A 27840-nucleotide genomic window follows, 5' to 3' on the forward strand; every position below is an offset into this window, starting at 1 on the left:
CCCACCCCCACCCTTTCCCCTTAGGAAGGCCTGGAACTTACGTTGAAAAAGGCATGGACGTGCGAATAAAGAGGTAGTTGAAGACACAAAAATATCCATAGGTCTAACCAAGCCAGGACAAAAAAACCCTACCTATAACAAGAAAAATAGCAAGTTTAAAACTGATCCCAAAAAGTCCTTGGCACTATTGTAACTTCTAAACCTTAAAATCCTTCCTTTGAAGGCACACCCCTCAAAGTAAAAAAGTTTTTCCTAGTCTTGAAAATAAACACAATAATAAGATCCTAATTGCATATATATCGAGCTAAGTTGTGTAACTCCATACAAGAGTGTTACAGTTTTCAATTAACAATCTGTAGTATTACAGAAAGAATTGTATAAAGCATGCCATCATTTTCTAGATAATCAATTAACCTTTTGTTCTTTAACAGAAGCTAAATTGTATTGTTTTATTTGAAGAGTACTTAAGGAGTAATAACGTTAACCTGAGCTTGAGTCTTAGACCTGAGTTACGGTTACTCAAAATGGGTAAACAACTGCTACTCTTATCGTGGTATGATATCTATTTGAAAAACTAGGGGTATCGAATGGTCCCATTCAATTTAAAAGTGCTCGCAAAATTTGGCCTTTGCTCGAATTGCTCGCAAAAAATACACGGGTGCTCGCTTGAACGTGCTCACAAAATTTTTGCAACTGCTCACATGCTCGCATTCTCGTTCTGACATATGCTTGATTGCTCGGAATTTCGTTAATCCTGCTTTGTAGTTTTTTTTATTCATATAATAAACGATAAATCAGTTATGATTAGAAAGAGATGGAAAACTTTAGATCGCAGACTTTGGATCTAGTAGATCTCCTTGAGAGCCCATTGAAGTTCTTGAGCGTCCACCCTGACTGACTCACGTGAAGCAACGTGACGTAATTTGGCTGTAAGATGCTGGGACTGGTTGAACCGCCCTAGCTTTGTACCTATTGTTCTGTTTTGGAGGTGTCAGCCAGATTATTAGCTATTACTTGGCACAAAACAAAGTATCCTATTAATAAAAGAGAGATTCCGGCTAGCGAAAAATTTACGAAGTACTCGAAGTGCTCACTGCTCGCCATACTCAAGTGCTCGCTGCTCGCAAGAAAAATTTGACAACTGCTCGTGCTCGCAAAAATAAACACACTGCTCGCATGCTCGCAAATGCTCGCAAAGACCATTCGATACCCCTAAAAACTGGTATCAGCCCACTTTGATGCATTTAAAGAAGACCTATAAATTATTGTCTCTTCCATTCTCTTCAAATAGCTTAACAAGTGTCTCATGGGGAAGACTCTTACCTACAGAACTGCTGTTGCTAACAGTATTATGTCATACTTCACTATTTTGTAGCATTTTCTAAAGTACATGTACCTAGGCAAGACGTCCTAGGGGAAACAAATCTAACTTTCAAAAATTGCCATTGTTCATGGCCGGCTAAGGCATTTTACATTGCCTAGTCGGGCAGGTGTGTGGCTTTCTCGCAGGTCCTCTCAAATTATTTCCTTTCTGCGATGTAACCGAAATGGATAGACCGAGATGAAAGACAGAATGAGACCTAAAAACTACGCTACATTCAGCCCTCAACTGGCTAAACTCAAAGGAAGGGAGGTAGATTACCCATCTTTTTCTCCAAATCAGAGAGAATCCAGCCTTTCTTTATAATTTGACCCAAATAATTACTGTTAATAAAGACAAAAATGCTACAAAATAGAAAATGTTGGAATACGTTCTACTTATTCACATCATGGAAATTCTAAAAAATAAACACACCATGTTTTGCATATTGACAACTGTGAACTACTTTTCAAGGCAAAGTGTGTCCATGCAAAAGTGTTTTTTTTTTATCTTGCCAAATGGCCTAGCTAGACCAAATACGATTGTGAATAGAAAACTTTCGAATCTTTCTGATGCAACAAACATGACCAAACAGCTAATCTGAATTTCCAAGATATGATGTTAAGCAATGTTTCCTAGCAACAACATCATAATTTACTTACATTTAAGAATCTCCCTCTTAATAATACATCATGGTACATATAGAATTAGCAGAAAGTGCGCTGGATTGGACACACTATCTGCTTTTTAACTCCATCAATTTTCTCATATGCAGCAGCAAACTTACAATGGCATCTTTGCACAGGCATAAAGTTTGCAGGTCCAGGTTGATTAAAGTTCTTAATTTCCAGATCTCCACAGGGCGACGATAAAGTTCTCTCTGCAAATCCTCTTTGCACCAGTTGACACATACAAAAACATGCTTCTGGTAGATATCCTCTTCGAATCGGATGGTGCTCACTACAAAAAATTTTACAAAGACAGGTCTTATCGCTGCTGTAGGTTTAATTTGACCATCATGATCTGCCCATGAAGCCATCACCCTTGCTGATCGAAGGGACCTGCATTCCAACATAGAACCAATCTTCTCTCCAGCTATAAATATGACAGAACTATATTTTCTACACATTTCACTGACCATGCCCTGTTCTATGTACTTGTCAGGGTACAATTAGCTTGGTAGGTTTCTGCTAGGAGCTGGTGATCATCGGAATCCAAAGGCATCAATTTATATGCACTTGGCAGCTTAAGGCAGCTTATGTCTGACCAATCAATGGTGCCCAGTTGTCCACGAGCTGACATATGAAACAACACTGATGAGCCAATGGGTATGCTTACAGGCATCTGTGATGTTTGGTACTTATTGAAGAAGGGAGTGAAAGTTTCACTGTGTTCCTTAGGTAAGGCAACATTGAAAACAAATTGCTCTGAAAGAAACTTCCTCATGAGTTGGATTTCGATTGACCTGTTGTTAGTGGCAGTACTACCAAGGATGCCATTGCAGGGTTCGAAGGCAAAGCACCAAAAGCTGTAGACAGGGCCATAAGTCTTCAATACACTCCTTCAAGTGGCAATGGAGATGCATACATGTATTTATACGAACATCATTCTTTCCATATAGTTCCTCAAACTGACGGCAAAACTTAAGCAAAAGCATGTCAGCTTTTTTTAAATCATTGTGTGAAAGAACTGGAACAGTGAGAAGGCAACATGCCAATACGAAGGAATGCCAACAGTTCAAATGCTCATTTGGTAGCAGATCATGAAGAGCATTAGTTGAGTAGATAATTGTCCAGTTTTTGCACTGTGAAGCTTTGCATTTCCCATGGTTAGAGGCAATCTTATGTGGTAATCTTCCAAAACCAGTTCCTACATCCAGCTTGTTAATCCTCTCTTCAATAAGTTTAAGCTGGCCTTTTGTAAGAAGGTCTTTCTCTACCGAAAGCTGAAACATTCTTTTAGCAGTTCCAAGAAAAAGATTGTGCATTGGGTCAATCATAGTAAAACAAACTGCATCAAAATATTCTAGTTCAACTGGAGCACACTAAAATAACAACCATATCGTGTTGCAAGTTTCTCATGCGTTGTCTTGTTTACTGCCTCCTCACCATGTGTGCATATCTTCGGTGTAAGTCATTACATCGTCTTGGCCAGTGTCCTCTGTCAAATCCAGAGAAATCCCTTCCAGTCTTGACAGACCCGGGGAAGCTTTTAAAACATTTGGAGCAGGCCCTTTCAACTGAATGGCCTTTAAAACCACAAAGTTTCCTAGCAGCTGAAATGTCAGATGCTGCCAAAAGAATACAAGAATACAAGAGGAATGTGACTCAGACATGAATGGAGCCGTATCCCTTTCCAAAGGACTTGCATCTCATCTACTAAAGACTTTAAAAATGGGTTTATACTCTTGGGCATAGTTTCCATATCTGGTATGACACCTACAAGAATTACATTGACTCCCACTTAAAGCGCTCTTCCCTTGGTAAGTTGAGTAGGACTAAGTAAATTACTCCCACTGAAACATCACTCTGTCTTGAATAGGGCTGAAACCAGTCCACATTTAAGCCAAATGCTAAACTTCTCGGTGATTTTAAGAAGTCTTGTCCTTTGGACGTTAAAAAATCCTTCCATACTTGGCCATCATAAATATCACTGATAACCCCATTTGTAACTTCTCGCTGTCTCCAATGCTCACACTTGTCGGCAAAGTTGAGCCTTTTCAGCAAGGTCTCAAGCTGGTTTATCACGCTGTTAAAACAGTACACGTTAGAAGGATAAAAACATTCCTTTCTGTTTGACAGCACAACTCTTTTTGCCAGCCTCGCTCCACATTCCCTTGCTCCCTTACCCTTCTTAAAAGCTTTGTGCGTACAGCACTTTGCAACAATCCTTGAATCCTCCAATTCGTTGAGTGTAGTCACCAGGGTCAAACAGGGATGAGCAGTTGGGACACACCACGTATTTAACAAAATCATCATGGTCAAGTTAACCAGTTGTCATTGATAGAACATAAAGGGAAGTTGGGAACATAGTGCAGAATTTAACAAGATATCCACAATGACATGTTGTGCCAGCCAGATGCAAGAACTGAAAAAGGAAACGAAGAAGCCATTCAAGCCCATTGTTGCTAATCTTGCAATTTGCTTGCTAGAGAAGGATAAAAAGAACGTCAACCACTGGAGCAGGGATGTCATTTTCTTGAAGACTGTAGACTTGTCACGTGGTTCTGGGAGAGGCTGTTCTTTGCCTAAGTCATCAAGAATTGCCTCAGGAAAATCATCCCAAAATTCAGGCTCTTCATCTTCTGCACTGATTTTCTTCCTCATCCACATTTTGAGCATCTTTCTCATCCTGTAGAAAAAAGGATAACTGTCTTTATTACATAGGGGGCATTAAGTTACTGAATGCCAATTGTTCAAAACAGAGGGCATTTTCTTGCCACTAATTATCTGAGCACCCAATTTCTACATTTAGTTGGTTTCTTCATAATGTGCTGCGGCAACAATGACTTCTTTCAAGTTCTTTGGGGCTTGACTTTTTAAACCAGATTGTGCCAAAAAAATACTTGGAAATTAAGTGCTACGGCAACAAAGGAAATTCCTCAAAGTGAACTTTCATTTCTTACAAGAAACAGCAAAAAAATTATTTGTTGCACGACTACGCAATTTGCAAAAACTTTGAAAATACATATGAAAATGAATCCTTAATTCTACTCGGCCTCATGCGATTACATAACATTGCATTGGTGTACTGCAATAATTAATTTTTTTTTCTGTTAAAAATCACTCCAAAGAAGACAATGAAGTTTGAGTGATTTGAATGAAATATACAAATGTTATTAATAATTTGCCCTGAGTTTTGGAATTCTCTTAACATTTATGTCTTTACCAGAGCAGGAAAATAACATTTTCTGTAAGATTATTCAAGTTGAGTTTCCGATGCTCTCTTTTCCAGTCGAGTAATCACAGTGCTCCTCACGAGACTTTCGCTGCATTCAGACTAGGAGTTTAGGTAACATTCTTAGGAACAGGCAATAGCCTGAACATACAGACCATAGCTTTTATTTGGTGCCCAAGTGAAAATCTAAGTACCATGATCAATCACAGGTAGTGCAATGACACAGGTCATTACCATGGGTACTCGTCTGTCAGTTGCCATGCTTTTCCCCTGTGCTTCCCGACAGTAAACAAAATGGAGATTGTTATATTGACAAATAAAAATATGACTGCTCCTTGGGCACCAAGCATTAAGTGGCTGGGCACAGGGCCCTGGCATGGTCACCTAGTCTAAACAGGGCCTTAGTACTTAGTACTTAGTTCCCGCCCCACCTCCAAAAAAATTAAAAAAATTCTTAAACCAAAACTCTACAAATCTAAAATAATATACTTATGTATTATTCCAAAGAGATTATACAAGGTCATTACATAATGTACTTTATAATAATAATTATTATTTTCGTTCCTTTCTTTAGCCTTTTTAATATAAATTTTGATCATAATTATTTGATTTTTGTCTAACATGTCAATGGACCCTAGTTCTTGTACAATGAAACTCTACTCTCAAGAAGACTTTTTTTTTTTGTTTATTTCAGTTGGTGATCAACAAGCATTTAATTAACATTTTATTTTTGTAATAATAACACTAACCTCTACAAATTTTTGTGATTCCATGTTTGGAGAGTTTGTTTCGTGATCAGGCACACCAGAACTGCTTTCATAATGCTCAGCACTGGAAGACTCTGAAGATAAAAAAGTCAAGCAAAGAGTACAAAATTAAACCTTGACATAAATCAACTTTGTTTAATGAGGGGGACACTTAACAGTCTGACGACTGACAAACCTGTGGCCCTCAGATTCCAGATTGAATTGGAATTTGGAAATGTTGCTTTTTGTGGAGGGTTGAAAACCAGAGAACCCGGAGAAAAACCCTTAAAGCGAGGACGAGAACCGACAACAAACTTAACCCACGTGACGTAGAGTCCGGGAATCGAACCCAGTTCACATTGGTGGGAGGCAAGTGCTCTCATCACTGTGTCATCCCTGCTCCCCCATTTCTTATCTAGTCAAAATGTAATGTAATCCCAGCCTTCTTGTTAAGATTAGTGAAAGGAGGTAATTTTAATTTGCACTAGCAAGTGGATGCCACCTTGTTAATGTCTCTCAGGGAATGATACGAATGAGATGGCCACAGGAAGGATGGAAACCAAACATGAGCTTCAGCATGGTTTTTGACCAAAGAAATATGCTCAAACCAAGAGTGATTTCTTTAAAGGCAATGGTTTTCAAAGCAGGGCTTCTGATAGGGTGCGAAAAAAATTTGGAAATTATGCGACACTTTTAAGTCTCATTATGCGGCAAGAAAGGTCTATTACATATGTGACCTTCTTTGGGAAAACGTACACTAACGATATTCCGTTAAACGTTAGAAAACTAACGGATAGCTAACGGATAGCTAACGGCTTTTCAGAAGTTCTAACGGTTTGTCCTAACGCTCAAACGGTTTGTCCTAACACTCAAACGGTTTGTCCTAACGCTCAAACGGTTTGTCCTAACGTTCAAACGATTTGTCCTAACGCTCTAACGATTTGTCTTAATGCTCAAACGGTTTGTCCTAACGCTCTAACGATTTGTTCTAACGCTCTAACGATTTGTCCTAACGCTCAAAGGCAAACGGTTGATTCTAACGCTCAAATGATTATTCCGAACATTCTAACGCTTTTAGTGCAGGTTCGTTCTGACGCACTAACGGTTGGTCCGCCTAACGTTCTTACCTTGTTTTTAAGTTGTTCCTTATAGTTCACCCAAACGGTGCAAGCGGTCGATCGAAAAAAGTACGGAGTAAGGAAGTGTAAAATGGTGTTGCAAAGTCTTCTTGAGAACAGCTAATTGACTGAAGGCTTTTAACGTCGAAAGAGTTCACTGTGACGATTGTGAAAACCACCAATGATCAGGCGGATCGAGTCTTCTTCAGTCGGGAAAATCGACAACAACTACAGGTCGTCCCGTTTCTCCGGGAATATATTTTTATACTGGCTAGAATAATTATTTCGAGCATGCACGTCGACCGCAGACTGTTATATTTAAAAGAAATTACATTGGGTGAATCCTTTGACTCTGGGTTAAGTTATAGGCACACTAGCCGATTCTTTTCTCAGCCGATGAAAAATCTTCATGTTTGCTAGTGTGCAGTGAATTCAGACAAGTCTGCGACAAGATGGGGGCTTAAATTGTCCAGCGATATCTGACAACGCGTCGTTGTAGATCTCAAAATCTGTTGTCGGGCCTTGTCGGCTAGTGTGCGGCTGACCAAGACAATTGATTCTTATTTTTGACTCCGATTCTACAACAAAAAAAATCGGCTAGTGTGCAGCGGCCTTTCGGATTCTGTTTTCGAACTTCTGGTAAACAATTTTATGCAAATTTTCGATGAAATTTGATCCACCGGGAATACATGTCAACTGAAGGCAGTGAAGCGTTTCGTGACGACCATTTACTTGTCTTAGCACTGTCTATCAACTGAGCTGTAACATATTTTGGTTTTCTTTGCTGTCCGAAAATAGCCATGAGTTCTCCTGTTTCTTATTTGAGCATTAGTGATTATAAAAATAAAAGATGTTCCGATGTCAATAATTAATCATTACTCTCCAACTGCTGGAGATGGATGGTGGGGGACATTTGCAGCTCAGTCAATATCTACCACTAATGATGAGGTCAAAAATTAATTTTAGTCTTCGTGTGTACTACATGGAATCTTTTATTTCTTAAACTTTCTGGAATTACATTCTTTCTGCTAAAAAAAATCCTAAAAAAATCCTAAAAAATTATGTTTACAAAGTTCTTTTCGTAGTGTCTCGCCTTAGTTTGCCCTTTTTGCGAATTTAAGAGCACGACATCTATCATTAATTTTAGCCTTGATGTACTTCCAAAGTTTCTCTTTTTCAGCCGCACATTCAACGGCAAACTTACTAAAAACCAAAACTTTCAAAGAATTCAGCCTGTTGCTGTCTAGAGGTTGTTTGCCATGGGTGCCGTCGGTGTTGCTGCTGATTAGTTCTTCGTCAGTGAAGAAGTACGGAAGAAGCTTCACTGCACATCTGTGCCTCTTGGTTTCTTGCTGAAGCGCTGCCTGTACGCCTGGCACCTTCCTGGGAGTAACACAAGTCCGAATCACATCTTCGGCCACCGGGATTTCATCTCTGCTGTCCTTGCCGCTGGTGTCAATGGTTACCGTTATGGGCGCTGAAGGTCTTTCTGGTGTAGCTGGAAGGCTGGCTTCGATTTCGTCGCTTCGCAAAGTTGCAATTGTCTCCATGTCGATCGTCAACAGATCTTGATTCGACGACATACATGAAGAGTTGAAGTTCTCTTCACTCCTGAACTGAAAAAAGAAGAAAAAAATCGTAACTAATTTGTTTCTCGTTTTCAAACAGTGTTGTCAGAGTTTCCATCGGTTGCAACACGTTGTCGATTTCAATACAATTACAGGGCTTTTAACAACTTTCTATGCCAGGTTCACTGAAAAATGTTGCTGGATTTATAAAAAGTGTGTGTGTGCGCGCGTGTGCGCAATGTTTCTTAGTATTATCAGTCATTCAACTTACCACCGTCTCTAAAGATTCCAGCCGCTGCTCGATTCGCGACAATCTGCGCACCATGTTTTCTTCCAGTGAGACAAGGGAGTCTTCGAATTTGTCCATCACCTGGTGGCCAAGAAAAAAATGTAATTAGTTGTATTCTTAATACTTTAACAGATTTACAGAAACAATGTAAACTGGCAGTGGTACTTAATTTAAATCATTTATGTCTTTCATTCAGAACCCACTGCTTTGTGCTTACCTTAAAAAGACGTTCGCTATCTAGGATCCTATTCTTCAAAAGGTCACATTCTCTAGTTTTTGCCTCGAGCTGCTTCTTTATCATGTTGATATCGTCTGGAGAATCAATTTCGTCCTTGCTGATGCTGCCTGGGGAATCAATTTCTTTCAAAGGAAGCCTCTGTTTTTTGGCCGCGCCTGCTCGACGATTGGTTGCCCACTCTTCTTCCCTCTTTCTTTGTTCTAGCAGAAATTCTTGATATGGGTCTCCTGATCGTACGACTGTATTTTCCTGGAGAACAACACAACAACAACGATTTAGTGTACTTTACGAAGCTCCCGTTAATACTGTCAATAAGGAATTTCGGTCACTAAGAGTTGAATACAATCATTTTTTTTTTCAATGACTCCGGTCGGCTAGCAAATTTGAATTATGGTCGGTTCGCAAACGCCCAAAAATAACAAAAAGTTGTCAACATATTAAAGAAAGAATTGGAACGCCTTGAGATGTGAACATTATGAATTTGTTCTCAGCTACTGGAGAACGCTTTAGTTAAAGCAGTTTAAATACATGTATACTGTATTTTTGTAGGCAGGCGTTCCAAGGTGCAATGGATACATATTTTCATTCATTGTAGCACTGTTAATTGTTTTCTCTGTGACAGCTTAACAGGCAGTGCAAGGGAAACAAAATTTGGTTCGAGTTAGCGAGGAATTCGAGTTATCCGAGTTCGAGTTATCCGAGTAAAATTGACTGAAAAGTAGAGTCAAATCCAACGGAAACGGAACTGAGCTCGAGTTAGCGGAGAGTTCGAGTTATCCGAGTTCGAGTTACCGGGGTTCCACTGTAGTAGATAATTTAAGTTCGCATCGTTTGTTTTTTTTAAAGGATACATATCATTAAGGTCTTGAAACAATATCCTATTGAAGTTGGAAAAGTCTCACCTTCTTTGCAAAGTGCCGGGCAATTAAGCGACTTTAATTATGCTAATTGAATAAAAGATTGAGTTGTGCTTAAAAAGTTTGGACTATGCAGACGTCTTGCTAGTAAGTTTTCATCACTAAGCCAGTTTGCCAAAAAAAAGTTCGTAACTACAATTTTTTTAGAAAAGGAAAACAGTAACAATAATTTACCTGTGCAGATGATGGCTTTATGGAGCTGTCCTTTGTCTTTGCTGCCTTCTTCTTAGAGGTAGGTTTCTCCTGAAATAAAACGAATTATTGGATTTTAGTTAAGTTGGGTCGGTTAGGTAAAATCAACAAACGGACTACCAAACTCCGTTGCATGTCATTATTATGCCAAAATAATAATCAATAATAAACTTAACACTTCTAAATGGAATAATTAACTACTCTGTATGAAATAAGAGCCCGATCCAAGTATGCTGTAGTTGGAAGACCATGATCAAGGTAAAAAATCAAACAAGAAATTGTTAAAAAGTCAGTTACAATATTTACCTGTTCCTTACTCAAATCTACCAGTTCGTCTGTCGCGGCAGATGAAGGCTTCGTGGTTTTATCCTTCGACGTTACCACCTTTTCCTTGGAAGTACTTTTCTCCTGAAAGAAAGCGAATTATAAGATTTCAGTTCGTGAGCAAGACTTAATGGTAGTTCCAAGTAAAATAAAATTAGGGGCAACAAAACTCCAGTGCGATCTCAAATCAATAGAAAATAGAGACGTCAGTAAATAGAACGTGAACCCGACGCATCTAATCCAATCGGAACACTAATCGTTCGATTGGGTTCGGTAATCGAAAATAATCGAACTCACAATAAAATTTGGTCCATCGAACACAATCCAACGTTCGATTACCGAAAAACCGGATTAGAGCTCATTAACAGCACAGATAACGAGACTGACAGAATTATAAGATTTCACTTCATGAGCAAAACTTAATAGTAGTTCCAAGTTAAATAAAATTAAGGGACAACTAAACTCAAGCGCGATCTCAAATCAATAGAATATAGAGACGTCAGTAAATAGAACGCCATAATCCCGGACATAATCGCGTGAAATCGGCGTATCTAATCCAATCAAACACTAACCGTTCGATTGGGTTCGGTAATCGAGCATAATCGAACTCACAATAAAATTTGGTCCATCGAACACAATCCAACGTTTGATTGCTGAACGGTCGAAAATCGTACTCAATCGAACAATCGATTACTGAACTCCTGCTTGGACGTTTTTCTGTTTATTTCATTCAGTAAAGTTGATTATGATTATTCCTGCGTCTTTTACTTATTTTCAGGTGTCAAGAGATGGATTCCGAACGAAATCAGATCGGATTGAGTTTCGATTGCGTTCGATTGGTTCGATAATCGAATTCACAGCAAAAGTAGATGTTCGATTTTGTTCGATTACCAACTCAATTGAACGATTGGTGTTCGATTGAGTTCGATTAGATACTGAGTGTACGTCGGGCGTAAATGAACGCCGGAAAAACCGGATTAGAGCTTAACAGCATAGATAACGATACTTACAGAACGTGATCTCTTCTTTGGTGGTTCGTTCGGCAATTGGCTTGATTCATGACACTCGAACTCACTCTCGTCATCTAATGGAGCAGTTTTCTTCAAATTCTGTTCCGACCATAAAAGATCCTTCTCATTTAGTTCGTCGCCACTATCTACAACCAGAAAAGAACAATAACATGTTAAGCCAAGATATCTGGAAGAAGAGTAAACATTGCAACTGAGTAGCACAATTAACTACTTAGCTTACTTACCACTTAGAGCGATGATTTTAGCTTCCACTGTTTCCCCTTGCCAATTTACTGTCACCATTCCTCCAATAACAGCTTCGTCTTTTTGCAAGATAATTTTGGTTGGGCCGATTCCAGTCATGTTTTCTTCGGGAAAGTAGAAAAGAGCTTTCGACGGCAACTGATTAGTCTCGCGCAACAATTTTCTGAGAGACATTCTATTCTGTACAAAACGGCAGGTAAACATGATTTGATCATATGGAAGAGGCCCTTTTATTCTGTTCGAATGGATTGCTATTGTCAGTGAAGGATCGAAAATCCCAGAAATTCATTGGCCACTGCACTTCCTTTGTTGACATTGAATTACAATCCCATGTATTTTATTGGCTGTGTTACATGCAGACTATTTTTTTGTGTCAAAGTAAAAATCCCATTGGCTGGTAAGTTTTCCATTGTTCTAGTGAGATGAGTTTGTAGCTAGAACTCTGCTCTTTTACATTGCCAAAACAATCTTTTGTTACCGCTCACACGCGGAAGAAACAGCGAAAATGAGAAAAGGGTTACTCACTATTATTCACTATTAAGTCCGAAATCTGAGCTCAACATAATAAAGGTTGCGTTATTGCATATTCAATATTGCTCGTTCTGTTTCCTACCTTAAGAAATCAGTCTGTTTTGCGGTAGAGGCTGCCTTTTACCCATGAGCACGTGACGAAATAACTCTCATCACAGTTATCATGATTGCAATTTTTTAAGGGATTTGAACCCGTGCCTCTGCGTTTGCGCTGCAGTACCCTACCACAGTTCATATCATATTCTCAAAAAAGAGAACAGTTTACTGTCTGAATTAAAGATTTATACTAAATAGAACCAGAGATGTATTTTTTTTTTTTTTTTGTTATTATTGTCCGAGAAGTAAACATTGTGTGAGCGAGGCCATAAGCGCGTGTTGAAAGGAGGCACTTTCCTTTGGAGAGAGAGAAAAAAAAAAGGACTCGGATTATGTGAAACTGGTGCCACCGATAAACTGTGAAAGCAGTATTTAAAGTGTGAACACATTTCAGCCATTGCTTTGCTCGTTCTTTTCTGTTTTCGCATATGCAAATTATTGGCCTCAAGTCCCACTCCTTTTGTCAAAGAAGATGCGTCTCCATGACAACAACAACAACGAGATCGCTTATGCGAAACCAGCTTACGAGCAAGCTTATTCAAAACGGTTTTAATCAACACAACGCTATGTCTGATGTTAATAACGGAGAGAAAGAAACTTGCGATGAACTACTCAACAAACTCAAGAAATTTCTTCAAGATGGTTGCGGATGTACTCTCGGTCCGAAGAACGGGCCATGTTGTCGACAGTTTTCAGAAGAAACAGCCCTGTTTAATTTAAACAACTGCCTTGAACTGTCAAGTTTAGAGCTTGATTTGGTTATCTTAACAAGTATCCAGGCGTTCACTAGAAGTGAGTCTATTGGTGGCAAGAGAAGTCCTCGATGTACATTCTACTACCAATCTAAACCAATTTGCAAGGAAATGTTTTTGCACTTTTATGGCATAAGCTACTCGCGATTCCGACGCCTAAAGGAACACTACGAACAGCACGGTATTTCTCCGCGTCAACATGGGAACACGAAACGACTCCCGGAAAACACAATTCCTCAGGAAACCATCGAAAACGTTCATTCATTTCTAGCAAACTATGTGGAAGAAAACGCCATTGTTTTGCCCGGCAGGATACCTGGATTCAAAAGTGACGACGTGAAGGTGCTTTCGTCAAGTGAAACAAAGATAGGTGTTTGGCGTGTGTATGAGAAAGCCTGCCAAACTTCGAACAAACGAGCAGTCAGCTACCCCAAATTTCATCAAATTTGGGGACAATGTTATCCGAATGTTGTAGTTTCAAAGCCAATGACAGATCTCTGTATTACTTGTCAACAGAACACAAACAAACTCCAACGTGCCGCCAACCTTACGGAACGCGAAAAAGCAGAATTGATCAAGGATCATCAGGATCACATTAATTGCGCTCAATCTGAAAGAGAATTCTACAGGAATTCTTGTGCAAACTCACAGAAAACATTAGAAAACATCGAAGACAATGCATTATTGAATCGCACAAACCGGAACGCTTGTTCACTGAAGGGGACAATGCACTACTCTTTTGACTTCGCTCAGCAAGTGCACATCCCAAGCAACCCGATGCAACCGGGGCCTATATATTTTAAAACTCCCCGAAAATGCGGAATATTTGGAGTGATGTGCGAGGCAATCCCACAGCAAGTCAACTTCTTGATCGACGAGGCTGTTACCGCTGGTAAAGGAGCGAACGCAACTATAAGCTACGTCCATTACTATTTTGCACATCATGGACTCGGGGAGACCGACGCGCATCTCAACGCTGACAACTGCGCGGGTCAGAACAAAAACAATTACTTTGTATGGTACTTAGCCTGGAGAGTTATGATGCACCTCCATGATTCAATCCTCTACTCGTTTCTTGTTGCTGGCCACACTAAATTTAGTCCAGATCGTTGCTTTGGGATGATTAAAAAATCATACAAAGCCACCTACGTATCGTCTATTTACGAGCTGGCGCGCCTTGTCGAAAACTCAAGCAGCATTGGTGTTAACAAGGCACAGCTTGTGGGAACTCATGATGGCAGAGTCATAGTTCCAGTGTTCGACTGGGCATCCTTTCTGGAACCGTACTTCAAGAGAATCCCCAATATAAAGAAGTACCACCACTTCCGATTTTCAAAGGACAGTCCCGGAATGGTTTTCTGCAAAGAGTTCGTCACAAGCCCCGAACAATCTTTTATGTTGTTAAAAGATCAAGCGAATCTCCCTCCTTCTGTTATCCAAACTACAATCAGCCCCGATGGTCTCTCGCAAGAGCGCAAGAATTACTTATTCAGGGAGATACGCCAGTTTTGCAAGCCCGGTACAGAAGACTTAGTGGCACCCGCACCTTGAACTGTCTGAATTGATGACGACCTTTATTATGACCAATTATTTTTAGGTATCAAAGAAGATTGATGTAACTAATTAAAAATTGTAGTATAGAGTTTAATTCATCTTTCATGCACAAACTGTAACAATTCACATTAAAATGCAATGTTGATTTTAATTTCATGTCAGTTTTTACGTCTGAATGTAAACAAACTAATGTACGAAGATAACGAACGCGAAGCGCGACCGAACCAAAGTACTTGTAAAATACTAAAAGTGCGCGAGCTTCAGTTCTTACAATGCATTTTTAACATAACTAAAATTTTGCGACGCCGGAAAATAAAAATAGAAAACCCGAGAAATCAAAGGCAATTCTGTACTGTGCTCCCCACTCATATGAAAAGTGCAAGTTCATCGAGTTTGGCCCAACGCTAGTGGTTACCAAGACAACGCTGTCAAAAAAGTCAGTTGTGTTGTGTTACCCGTCACGCGCGATGGATTGATCGAATGCAAAACAAGCTTCGCGGGTGAGTAGGTCGGTGAAAACAATACGCGAAAGCAGAAATGCATGTTGAATGGCTTTCAGTGTCGGGTTTCTTTTCGCCACAGCAACGGAATATTTTCTCTCCGCATTTCGTGTTTAACCTCACAAAAATAATTATTGTTGTCAATTTAAACATAAACAAGCGCACATCAAAGAGTAACAAAATGCTGAATTTTCGGTCGCTTTCGCAGATCATTTGCATACAACATACATTCGAATGTTCGCAGCTTTAGTGTTTACCGGTAACCAGCGATACTTCTTGTCGTTTTAATGGATGCTAACATTGTTTTTCATACGGATGGCGCTTACGGAATGTGCCGGGCTGCTCGTTTAGTAAAATGGATGTTAAAATTATTTTTCTTAATGGATAGCACTTGCCGTTTAATTCTTGAACGGATAGTACTCGTCATTGCGCGAGGTTCTATTGTGATTGCGACAGTTTCATTTCCTCTTCAAGGCGCCTGCTACATCCGTTCACTGACTGTAATTCTTGTCTAAAACATCGGTTACAAGATCTTACAAAAGTAAGGATTTGATTGTTCTATTAAAGCGATGGTCTTACAATTCTCCAAAAGGAAGCCAGTCTCCATTGAAACTTCTTTCTAACAGAGTATGCCGATAGATCGTACGTTAGTTTTCTGGCTGAAAGGACTCGTGCTCCAACAGGTAAAGGGCTAGATCAGGATACTAACGGATCACGGACACGACTAACTAACAGACTAACGGACTGCAAAACTCCTCTAACGGATAGAACTAACGTTCTAACGGATAGAACTAACGTTCTAACGGATACATCTAACGTTCTAACGGATACATCTAACGCTCTAACGGATTCAACTAACGCTCTAACGGATTCAACTAACGCTCTAACGGATTCAACTAACGCTCTAACGGTTACGGATTAGATGCTAACGGATTGACTAACGCCTCTAACGGTTTTCATTAATTTATCTAACGGATGACTAACGGATAGCTAACGGCCTAGACCGTTTAACGAAATATCGTTAGTGTACGTTTTCCCAAAGAAGGTCACATATTATGTATGCGGCAAATTATGCGATTTCATTTTAGCTAATTTAACCTTGTTTTATTAGGTCTAAGAGGAGCATAATCCATTTTTTGCTGTTCAAGAAGCAATTAGAGCACGGAAAAATGAAGAAACAGCTGAAATGAATCATTTGTTGCCTCATTTCAAATTATTGAAAATCAGATATTGCTAATTTGGTCAAGTCAGCGTTTTGCTTCCCAACTGCATTTTTTTCCGCATTCCGCTTGTGTGACTCAGCTTCGAGGTCACAAACTTTCGAAGATGATCAACCACTATGTTGCACGAAGAGCAAAAGAACAGACCATCGTCAACATGAAACGTTCCTTCGGGGTACTTTCTTGCCCTGTCTTTCGCCGAAATATTAACAGGAAGGTGCGATCTTTTTTTCTCCTGTGAAGAAGCGCTCAGCGTTTTAACAACAAACTTATCCATAATGAGGATGTTTGTTTCAATTAAAACAAAATAACTACATATTGCAAGCAGCTATCGAACAGTTTTCACGCCAATACCTTCATCGCAAGTATGAAGGGATCAAATGACATCTTTAAAATATACCAATGATTGTGATTGGTGTATTTACATAAAAGGATTGTTCATTCTGTGCCAATGATCACTCGCTTAATATTGAAAACCAGCACCAGGTCCCCAGCATGCAAAATGAAGCATAGAACGCCTGTTTGTTCGCTTGTTCAACGAACGAACGCTTTCAGGTGATTTTTGACGCCTTTTGAACAAACTCCATGAGATAACGTTTAAATTGTTGGAGAGCTTAACATTAAGCGAGATTTTTGCTCTTTTTTTTCTTAAATTGTGCGATTTTGTACAAATTCTGCGATTTTTCATGAATTATGCGATTTGCTGCGATTTTAGGTCAATTATGCGACATTGCAACATCGCATAATATCAGAAGCCCTGTCAAAGTGATATTATCTGCTGGATGGTTTAATACTATTTATGAGAAGGAAATTCCCAAAAGAACGATGAGTGTTTTCAAAATAAGATGAATTTTGAAAGCAGTTTCAATAATTTTGGAAACAGTTTTTCACAATAGTCGGTACAGAAGCACATTAATGTCACCATGCCCATAAGTCTGCAGAGTGGCTAAATTTGGGAATGTGTTTGAGATCAGAAAAAGAACAGCTATTGGTTCTCTCTTGGTTTCAGAAGACCGATTTTATTATAAAATGGAACACCTTGTGGATCAGTTCTCAATTTTTAACAAATATGTTTTCATTTAATTACAATAATATTGAGATACATGTCTGTGGAACTCAGAATGGAAAGTCATATCCCTGCCAAAATAGAGGACATGGAGGTCTTCTAGGCAACAAAAATCCATTTTGCATTCAGACTTGAAAGAATCTAAATTCTGCTCAAAAATCGAAACCAAGCCTCGGACTTCAAACAGATTTTACAAGACCTGGTAAATCACTACAGTATGGACATTTTCTGTTTTGTTTCAAAATATGTTGATATGCTTTTTTTACTGTAGTGTAAGTGATCTGATCATTTGAGGCAAAATTCTTTAACCGCTGTAATTAGCCTCACATACTGTACTTTAAGCCCAAGCAAGTGCCTTGAATAGTGTCTGTGTAAATTATGTGTGTGTTTGCATGTACGCAATAAAATTGCTCATTGTTCTACTTCCAAAAGCATAAGTATTGTTTATTTGAAAATTTTTGGCATGAGAAGCTTTTGTTGATTATTCTATTTTTGGTAAAAGCAACATGTAAGCATTGACAAGTTATAGTTGTTGTGCTTAATACTGAGTACAAGCTGTCTTCCATTACAGTACCGCTCAAAAGTAAGTTACCAGTCTCGTCTTGTTTCTCACGAGACAAGAGTTGCGTCTTCCAATACGAGAATCTCGTCTCGCGAGAATCACTGAGATTCTTGCAAGAAGATTCTATCCGTGCCATTTTTAAAACAGCCTGTGCCAACAGTGGATAATTCTGTCAACATGTATGCACCAACTAAGTGCTTATTTTTACAGTCACTCATTAAGATGCCCTGGTTACCCATAATGCACTTGATTTGATCAGAAAGTGACCTTGGAACAGTGACCTGCTTGTTTGTTTGTTAAAGATTTTAGATTTTCCTAGTTTAAATTTATCAATCAGTTGGCAAACACGTAGACCGGTACTTTCCAAAATGTACGTAACACACCTAAGGTCGCTCTTCCATAACAAACCGATGTGTGAATTTATCATAATAATATCAAGCTAAAGTGCTCAGCAACATCAAGAAGTTCGTGACATGCTTACCTTCTGGATTTTGTTCAGTCATAGTTCCATCTTTAGAGGAATACGTTGATCAAAAGGGATCTGGCATAGAATAGGTCGCCGTGGCTGGTCCATCGCCCCAGGTTTTAAAAGCTTCGTTGAAATACAATTGCTTATTCCTGAAAATTTGGCTTTTCGACACAGTTTCATTGCAATGTTCACAGAAAAGTTTCTCCTTGTGCCTAGACGATTGAGAGCGCCGCTGAGATCCCGCACAAACTCCACGCATATTTTGTCCTGTTCCACTGGAAAGCAAATAGCCTGTCTTCGGAATCGTAGCCACAACCACTGCGAAATCAAGAATCGGCGAATTCTGCTCAGAGCGGTTTTTCAGTTTTCACTAAGCTAAAAGAACTCTACTATTGCTGGGAACGAGTTTCACCGCGCTGTTTCCCAGGTAACAGTCTCGTCATCATGAGATACACAATAGAAGGATGATCACATGGTGTTGTTATGAAAGCTTCCCTTGTCAAAAAGTTTGTCATATTCGCAAGTGGCGGGAGTTTTGAGATTTCGCTGCACTAGCCACTGTTATTGCTGTTTTACAGTAGAAAACCATGTCTGCCATCAATCGCGGCCAAGAAGTCTCGCTCTCGGACAGTCATGTGTTACTGTTGCAAGATACCATAAAAGAAACTAGGGTTTTACGCGCGCAGGTTGCCGAGAGAGCAGATAAGGAAGATGAAGTAAACAGAAGGCTGGAACAACTGGTCAGCAGAGTAGATGAGCTTTGTGAAAAGGTGAACAACGCTGATGCATCTAGAAAAAGAAAAAGGAACATCAGCCATTTTGCAAAGGTTCCAAGCAAATGAAGGGTAAGATCTTGCTTTATTTTAATTCGTCTTACGGCAGTCAGGGTCGATTGAAGAAGGATTTTGCCACTTATAAGCTTAAAAATGCAAAAATGTTCTCACCTATTATTAAGCTTGTGGCTGTATGTACCATTGCTATAGTATGAAAACCAGTAATGAAGCTAAAAGTAAACTTAAATTTTGACTAAAACGCATGTCTTAAATCGTGAAATCTCAGTTATCTCGTGTAATCTCAGTTATCCTACGCGACCCAGGGGCCCGTTTCTCGAAAGTCCCGGTAACTTATCGGGCCCGGTAAGTGTCATTGGTGATAGATGTTTCTAAACAGAAGTCAATTTTTGTTAGCTTTGAATACTAAACTTTTAAATCTTATAATTCCATGAAAACATTGGCCAAGAACCATGTCTGTAATCACTGTGTAATCGGCGAAAAAACATTTCAAAATATACTTATCGGGCCCGGTAAGTTACCGGGACTTTCGAGAAACGGGCCCCAGGTCTGGTCCCCGGAAAAGATTGCATTAAAAACTCAAATTGAAAGGGTTCAAAGGAGGGCCACAAGGTGGATCCTCAAACAACGTGTAGGCGTGATGTCATACAGAGACAGACTTTTAACTTTGAAACTTCTTCCTCTGACATTTGACCGCGAACTCAAAGATCTTGTTTTTTTTTTACAAATGTCGGAAAGGTTTTACTGATCTTAATGTTTATGATTTTGTTTCTCCTGTTTCTCACGGCCGAACCAGACTAAGTAATCCTTATAACCTTAAAACTCCTGTATGTAAAACTAGCACTTTTCAGGCCTCTTACTTTAATCGAATTGTTAAGCTCTGGAACTATATCTGTAAATTATCACCCCCTACCAGTTTTTCAACTACTGCTTCCTTCCGCAACTTTGTTACTGAGCACATGTTTCACCTTTTGCAAAATCACTTCGACATATTCTATCCCTGTACCTGGTCAATTGTACGATCCTGCTCCTGCCATCCCTAGTTTTTTTTAACGTCTTTTGGTGGTTTGTGTTTTAATTATTATTTGTATCATGGGAGGTGCCTCGCATGGGTCCTCGCGTCCCGTTCGCACCTGCCCTTTTGACCTTATCACTTTTCACGTATTTTTCATTTCTTTCTGGTTGTTTAATTTATTGCATTTAACATGTGTGATGGTCAATAAAGCTGTTAAAAAAAAAAAAATCGCTGATGTCTCATTGATGTTGAAGGTGAGCGAAGTGAAGTTTTGAATTCGACTCCACATGCATATAAACATCAGTAAGCTTTGAATTTGTAACTATTATTAAAAGGTTGCGTTTGACTGACCGTACATGTATTCCGGAATTAGCGGAAAATCTGTAAGATTTCTCATTCTAAGTAAATTTGGGAGGACGTATCCGCAAACTTTCCCTGACACATGATAAGCTTAATGCACTTATCAATTGAAATCCCGACCCCCCCCCCCCCCCCACCCCAGGCCAAGGTGGGGATTTGACTTGACATCATTACAAATCTTAACAAACCCCCACCCTACTGGGGTATATTGACTGGTAAAACTCCCACCTTGGTGGGGAAACCTATGTTGGTAAAATAATGAAGACAGCCCAAACACGACTCCTATTGACCGAGATAAGAAGTACATGACCTTCAAAGCTTTGCTCTTATGGGTACGTCTTTCAAAGATCTCCCTAAGTTTCTTTACGAAAGTAGGGGAATATCTTTGTAGATCTCTCTTAGCAGAGGCTGGTTTTCTATCAAATGCCATTTACTCATCAGAATGGTTTTTAGGTTAGGCACAGATGGGCGATATTCCGTAACAAACAGCAAATTGTTTTGGCGCGTTTTTTGTTTGTTTTGTAGTGCCGACATTCTTTCGTTGAAATTGACTTCTGAGGGAGTGTTATCTATAAGGTTATCGGGGTAACCTCTGTTGCATAGTCTCTGTTTGAATAGAGTGATGTTTTCTTCAAATTTTGTTTTTGAAGAGTTTGTTCTGAGAAGTCTTAAGGCTTCGCCTTTGATAAAGCCTTTCCTGATGCCTGGAGGGTGGCAGGAAGAAAAATACGTGTACTGGAACATTTCTGTCGGTTTGAAGTGCGTCAAGTTTTGATTCTTTTTTGAATCTTTCGCCCTTGTATATATACATGTGTCAAAGAAAGTGATATCAATATCTGAAATTTCAGCCGTGAATTTTATGGTCGCATGATAGTTGTTGGCTAGCTCTATAAAAGTTTGGATTTCATTTTTGCTTACGTTCCATAGAGAGAAGACATCATCGATGTCGAAAAATAATTTGGAAACTTACCTTTCAAAACCAGATGTCAAAACAAAACTGCAGAGCGCGGCTCATCGAAATCCAGCGAGCGACACCAGTGACCATGTGAAGAAATTACTGTGAGGAAACTAGGCATGAGTCCAATCCCCACCTCGCTCCCCGACCTCGATGAATGTGTAAAGCAAATCCTGAGAAATCCCCCACCCCCACGGGCGAACCGTGCCTTCAAATACCATAAAAATCTCCCACATTCCCCCACCTTGGCCCGGGGTTGGGGGGGTCGGGATTTCAATTGCTAAGTGCATAATTTCAGTGCGATTTTGTGAAAGATTTCCGCACAGCCCCATACATTTATTATGCATGCAGCACTGTCATACTAACCCTCTCATACAAAGAACGAGCATGAATTGAGTTTGAGACGCAAATCCCTTACATAATTTCGTATGGGGCTGAGTGAAAATCTTGCGAGAATAGGGTAAATCAAACACGCCTTAATAGGGGTTAGGTTTCTAAAGAAACCGAGGGGTCTAAAACACAGGTAACAGGTTACAGGTACAACCCTAACCCTAAACCCTAATTTAACCCAAGGTTAGGTTTAGGGTTGTGCCTGCAGCCTGTGACCTGCGTTTTAGACCCGCCGTAAAGAAACTGTGGTGCTGTGTTGGTGGGGAGGGGAAACAAATGTTTGGTTTCATCAACAGAGTTACAAAATTATTGATAAGGTAAAGAGATTTGAGCGTGATGTTTTAAGCATTAGCCATTCTTTTGGATTTCCTTGCACACGGAATTTGGGGAAACTCGATCTCGAAATGCCAGCACTCAAATTTATTTACAGCTTATAATCTTTTGTTAAAAATGATGAAATACAGTAAGACCTTCAATCGGCTGCCAAATAATTCTTATTTCTAGAATGATGAGAGGAATGAAATCAACTCAATTCTTGAAAAGAACAACTTGTGATCTGTTCCAGTGCATTTTGGAAACAAATTTTAAGAAGAACCCTATATTTTATCCCTGAAAAAAAGTTCTAAACACTTAATTTCCCACTGAGTTGATTGCCCAAGTATGGAAATAAGCCCACACAAGGTAAAGAATAAAGTCTTGGTGGGTTCAAATCCGTCCAAATCAAATGTTTTTTTTTTTTTTTTGCCCCATGTGAATCACATTTTGTTCCTGGGGAGTGCTCAGTAGTAAATTAAGCAGTTTCTTTTCCACACCCAGATTTACACTGTAGAGTTAATTATCCGTCTGATTTCTCAGGTAAATGTATAACCAGTGCTGTGCTACACAACATTTTATCTTCCAAGCCGGCAAATATTCCTTTCTGGTAAACAGTTATAAAAATCAATGAAGACAAGGATCTAATATCAGCACACAGCGTATGCTTCAATTTGATTGAAAGAAAATACTGTTCCCATTAGAACATGGTAGCCAATATTTATTATTAATAGTGGAAGCAATAAGACATTTGAATTTAGTTAACAGTAAATGTATATTGATCAGGTTTTGTCAACTCGATAATTTAGCTAAATCATATTACTCAATAGGCTTTGAGCTGTTGGTTGCTGTTGTGGATACCTGTTTCAAACAAAACTTTTTATGACATAATGCTTGCACATGGTTTACTTTCTGCCTTTTTTTACACTCTAGAATGAATTCCGTAAAATGTACAAAGCCTTAAATGGAAATGGAGATTTTACTGGATTTGTTCACCATTGCAATACTGCATAATGTTTTGGTAACTTTTTAAAAAAGTTATTTTTAGAACATTAAATGATAAAAAATTTTTTCAAAATGACACAAACTTAATTAGACTGCATTTATACAACTTGTAGCTGCTATTTCTTAGGGTCCATGCTAGACTTGTGGTTTTTTTTTTTAAGCCACACTGTTTGGACTTTTGATCACAATATATTAGTTTCTAATTTGTATTCTAGTGCCTCATCCCAGATCAGGCAATTGTGTTGTTTCCATAGCCCACAAACTCTACCCTGCCTTCTTCTGCTCTAACAAATCAAGAACGTCCTACAAATTGTACAGGAACTGACACTATGTTGAGTGCAGCTGTAAGTTTGAGGCTTTTGGAAAACAATATCATCCCATCATAAGGTTTAAAGATCTGATCTATAATTTGTTTATCTTTGTCAAGTTTTGATTGCTTTCTTTTCTGTTGTGGATGTCTAGGACTGCAAGTGAAGGAAACTGCACTGTGTTTACCAAAATTGCAGACTAAGTCAATTTACAGTGATTATGGTGGAAACAAGCACTGCCCTTGGTCTGTTGCACAACTGAGAGGCAAGTTTTTTTCCTTACAGTACAGTGCTTCTAAAACAATAATGATTGCATGAAGGTTTCAATGCAATTCTATCATGACTATTTTGCTTAATGAGAAAGAGTTTGCTCCAATCAATAAGGTCTCTTTCTACATGTGTAGAGACTTAATGTATCACATGTGGGAAAGCTTAGATCACTGTTAAGTGTTTCAGCAAAAGGCATAAACATAAAAGAATAAGTCCTTTACTATTTTTTAAAACACAGCAAAGTATTTGAGCTGAAATAAAAGAAATGAGCCAAGTACATTCACGCCCTTGCCCTTTGAAGCCTTGTTCGAAAGTTAATTATTACTGACAGAACTTAACAGCTAAATGTAGTTGGAGGGTATATTCTCTCAGTGCATCTTTCATTTTAAACTTTTTGTTTCCATAGTTATTATCGGTTTTGTTTTTTCATACATTTTTTTGTGGTACATGTAGCTCATATGGTTAAACATGTTGTTTGCTGTTCATTTTACAGAGGCTTGTAAGACCTATCACAGGTCCCACATTGATGCAAGGACAAGAAGAATCAACTCTACAGCTGAGGAACACAAGCAAACCTGTAGGAGACAAGGACGAAAAAGAGATGTAAGTTTACTTTGAAATACCTGTACCCATCATGTATTTCTTTTGCATTAAAGAGTGTAATTTGTAATAAGAAATTAATTAGTAACACAAAATAAAACTGTTGTCTGTCTAGTTATGAATGCTATGTTGAGTGTAGCTTTAAGAAAAAATGATATCAGTGGAGTATCTAGTGCTAAGGGAATCCATGAATTTCCCACTGGGTATAAGCTGTAGTAAGGAAATGGTAGTCGACCAAACAAGGCAAGGAAAATTATCTTTGACCCTGACAGGAATCGAACCCATGTCACCTCCTGATTTCCACCATAATTACCCACAACTTGCTCCCATTTGGCCTCATAGCTGATCAGTAGAGCAATGATAATAAAATCTGAAGGTTGTGAGTTCAGTTCCCAACAAGGTCAAGAGTTTCTCCCTTACATTGTGAGGTCTCCAATTTCCTCACTTGGGCTGATGCACAGTGGGAAATTCATGGCTTCCCTTAGCATTACAACATACACTGCAGAGTAAATTCTCTGATCTATCATTAATAGTGCTAGTGTTACAACGTTCGTTAACATCAGAAATTGGCATCTTTATATCTGCTCATAAAAGAGACAATATAATATTGTTCACCATTTTTATATTTGACATTAGCTCAGTCTGTAAAATGTAGGGATGTTGCTAAATACCAGCTCTGGGCAAACTTCGCTGTCTGAAAGAGGTGTTACAGTTATCATTGGGTAAATTTCAACAGCGCAGAAATACTTGAGCCTAATTTTAAAGGTGCACAGTCCAAAAAAAGCTGGCTGGGTTAATTAGTAGGCCTGATGAGATTTCTGTTAGCTTTATGTCATGAATGACAAGATATCTTTGACATTTTACGAATGTGCAGATTCATGTACATGTATTACCTGAGTGTATGGTTTTCTTGTCTGTCATGCACATCTGATCAATGAAGTCAGTTTTATATGTATTTAGCAATGCAAAAAAGTTACCGTTATGATAATTTAAAAGAAAATATTTACAATGTTAACTTTTTAGTGTGAGAATAACAAGGTTACCTTTCAACTGTTCCACAGAAACTTGAACACAAATTGACGGCATTAGAGTGTGTAGACTGGACGGCAACAACAAAGGAAGAAGTACAGGAAGTTTTAACTCCAGAATACACCAGCCCCGATGAGAACTGGTATTAAAGTGGGTCTGACTCTGAGTCTCGTGAACAGGTGTGCTGCCAAGTCAAGCACCTCTCTTGGGAAAGAACACGCCTCACCAAGGCAAAAAAGGCACTGGATACAGTGTATGAGAAAAGCTTATCACAAAGGGTACGACAATCGCTAGTTCCTCGGCAGCTTCATGAGGAGATGTCCAGTCGGGATGTTCCAGTCAATTTTGTTGAGTGGGCAGTTCGAAGAACAACACCAGTAGGAAGGGGTGTAGCCCGTATTTCTCCTTCTTCTGCCTCTTCCATTGGTGTGGTTTCTTCAAGTCGCTCACTAACACTGGGAGGGGATTGCGTTTTAGATCCCCTCCATTTTAGTACTCCCCGCAGTACAAGGCAGCAATAGGGTTTTTATATCCATATTCCTCCATGATCTTAACCCTTTCACTTCTATGATCTGAATATTAATTCTCCTCACTGACTGCCATATATATTTTTTCAAGTTCACAGACTTTGGTGTTACATCAAACAATATCACCAAGTTGATAATTTTCATTATATTCATCACCTTTCTGGTTGGTAATACATTCATAATGTAAGGAGAAATTTCATGTTGATCACTCCTGGAAGTGGAAGGGTTAATAAGTTTTGGTTGCTTTTTTCAAATGAAGAAGTTTGGCCCAAGTTGTTTAAAGGGAGAGATTATTTCATTTGACTGAAAACTAAATATTCAGCTAGTTTCAACATTTTATGTGAATATGCTCAGTATTTTGCTGTGTATAACGTGGTTATTGGGGTTATTGAAGCATTATAATTTGTAATAAATTTACTACTCTTTCCAATGGCATGGGCCAGATGATTATGGAAAAGACTCCTCTTTTCACTTTTAAAAGAAGTTTTATTTTAATTTTGAAATATACAAATAGGTGAGATTTCAACTTCTTAAATTAAAATTATGAATTTTTTCAAATAAGTCTTAAGTGCTTGAGAACTAATACTATTGAATAGATAGGAGTTTTCTTGACTATATTACAGTTCAAAGAGTTCCCAAGTAAAAAGTAAAATATCAAAATTAGTGAGATTTTTCATGGAATTTAGAAGTCAGTTTTAACCGTTACTTGTAAATAATGGACCATTCTCAAAAGGAGTAAAGTGTTTCTAACACCTCGCGAATAGCTTGAGAACAAATACTATTGAATAGATAGGACTTTTCTTGATTATGTTACAGCTCAAAGAGTTCCCAAGTATAAAGTAAAAGATCAAAATCAGTGGGATTTTTCATAGAATGTAGAAGTCAGATTTAACCGTTACTTGTAAATAATGCCATTCTCAAAAGGGGTCAAGTGTCTCTAACAACACGAATTTTATTTTTTTGGATTAAGAAGTGTGTTGAAGCCTCCACTTCTGTGAGCTGTTAAATTCCAATATCTTAGTACAGTATCACTTTTTATCGGTTTTTGTACTTCGACTGATTTTTATTCATAATTATTGTTAGCTTTGATTGTATTTGAAAGCGGACTTTTGTTAAGTAATTAATATAAAAAACTTACAAAAATGAAACTTGTGTCCTTTTACTGATGGTTTGGGAATAGGATCAACTTGCCCTTTCTTGCACCCTTGCCAGAGGAGTGTAACTTTTTGAAGTTAAACCACTGACAACAGTCATGCCATGCCGTTACAACTAAAATGCCCTAGCTGATACCGCTGTGACAGTCCGTGAAAGAAGACAAAACTTCTCTGGAACAGTAAACACTGGTCAAGTCTCAGCCTTAAAATGCATTTACGGTGTTACATAAAGCTACAAAAAGGCCACCTTTACCAGTCTGTTAATTACGCATAAAGGAACGTAAATCTCGTCCTTAAGCTGCTTTACGGAACAGTAAACTTCCGTAAAACTTAACCTTTACCGAGGCAAACGGCTTCGCAAAGGGCAGATTTACGATACGTAAATAAGCGTAAGTCTATGTAAATCTTATCTTTACTTCAGCTTTACAGAATACGTAAATGCTCCGTAAAG

General features: G+C 38.8%; 5 protein-coding genes, 1 long non-coding RNA gene and 1 pseudogene across 8 annotated transcripts in view; 4 read left to right on the forward strand and 3 right to left on the reverse strand.

Moving 5' to 3' along the window:
• LOC146454441 (uncharacterized) overlaps nucleotides 1–27383 on the forward strand; it is a 39798-nt gene extending 12415 nt beyond the window's left edge. For all 3 annotated transcript variants that reach the window (XM_085095573.1, XM_085095572.1, XM_085095574.1), the window contains one exon: nucleotides 26509–27383. The gene's annotated coding sequence lies outside the window, so the exon portion shown is untranslated. The remainder of the gene's footprint in view (nucleotides 1–26508) is intronic.
• Nucleotides 1–27840, forward strand: part of LOC146454426 (uncharacterized) — a 328274-nt gene that overhangs the window by 247148 nt on the left and 53286 nt on the right. The window lies entirely within an intron of this gene.
• Nucleotides 992–4405, reverse strand: LOC146454442 (uncharacterized; annotated as a pseudogene).
• LOC146454443 (uncharacterized) lies at nucleotides 992–16406 on the reverse strand. Its single transcript, XR_014859281.1, has 2 exons — nucleotides 15614–16406; nucleotides 992–1219 (listed from the first exon to the last, which is right to left on the reverse strand). It is a non-coding gene; the product is annotated as an uncharacterized LOC146454443 (long non-coding RNA).
• On the reverse strand, nucleotides 8096–12127 carry LOC146454444 (uncharacterized). Its single transcript, XM_085095576.1, has 7 exons — nucleotides 11905–12127; nucleotides 11660–11805; nucleotides 10632–10733; nucleotides 10308–10376; nucleotides 9196–9465; nucleotides 8961–9059; nucleotides 8096–8737 (listed from the first exon to the last, which is right to left on the reverse strand). Exons 1-7 carry the CDS (start codon nucleotides 12125–12127, stop codon nucleotides 8216–8218), a joined length of 1431 nt encoding a protein of 476 aa, XP_084951702.1. The 3' UTR covers nucleotides 8096–8215.
• On the forward strand, nucleotides 12979–15615 carry LOC146454445 (uncharacterized). The gene has a single exon (XM_085095549.1). The coding sequence runs from the start codon at nucleotides 12979–12981 to the stop codon at nucleotides 14851–14853; it is 1875 nt and encodes a 624-aa protein (XP_084951675.1). The 3' UTR covers nucleotides 14854–15615.
• LOC146454446 (uncharacterized) lies at nucleotides 19497–27383 on the forward strand. Its single transcript, XM_085095571.1, has 4 exons — nucleotides 19497–19518; nucleotides 23964–24074; nucleotides 24573–24682; nucleotides 25741–27383. Exons 1-4 carry the CDS (start codon nucleotides 19512–19514, stop codon nucleotides 25855–25857), a joined length of 345 nt encoding a protein of 114 aa, XP_084951697.1. The 5' UTR covers nucleotides 19497–19511; the 3' UTR covers nucleotides 25858–27383.

Source organism: Pavona decussata, unplaced genomic scaffold (assembly GCF_977016875.1).
Source record: "Pavona decussata unplaced genomic scaffold, jaPavDecu1.1 SCAFFOLD_302, whole genome shotgun sequence".
Taxonomy (NCBI): domain Eukaryota; kingdom Metazoa; phylum Cnidaria; class Anthozoa; order Scleractinia; family Agariciidae; genus Pavona; species Pavona decussata.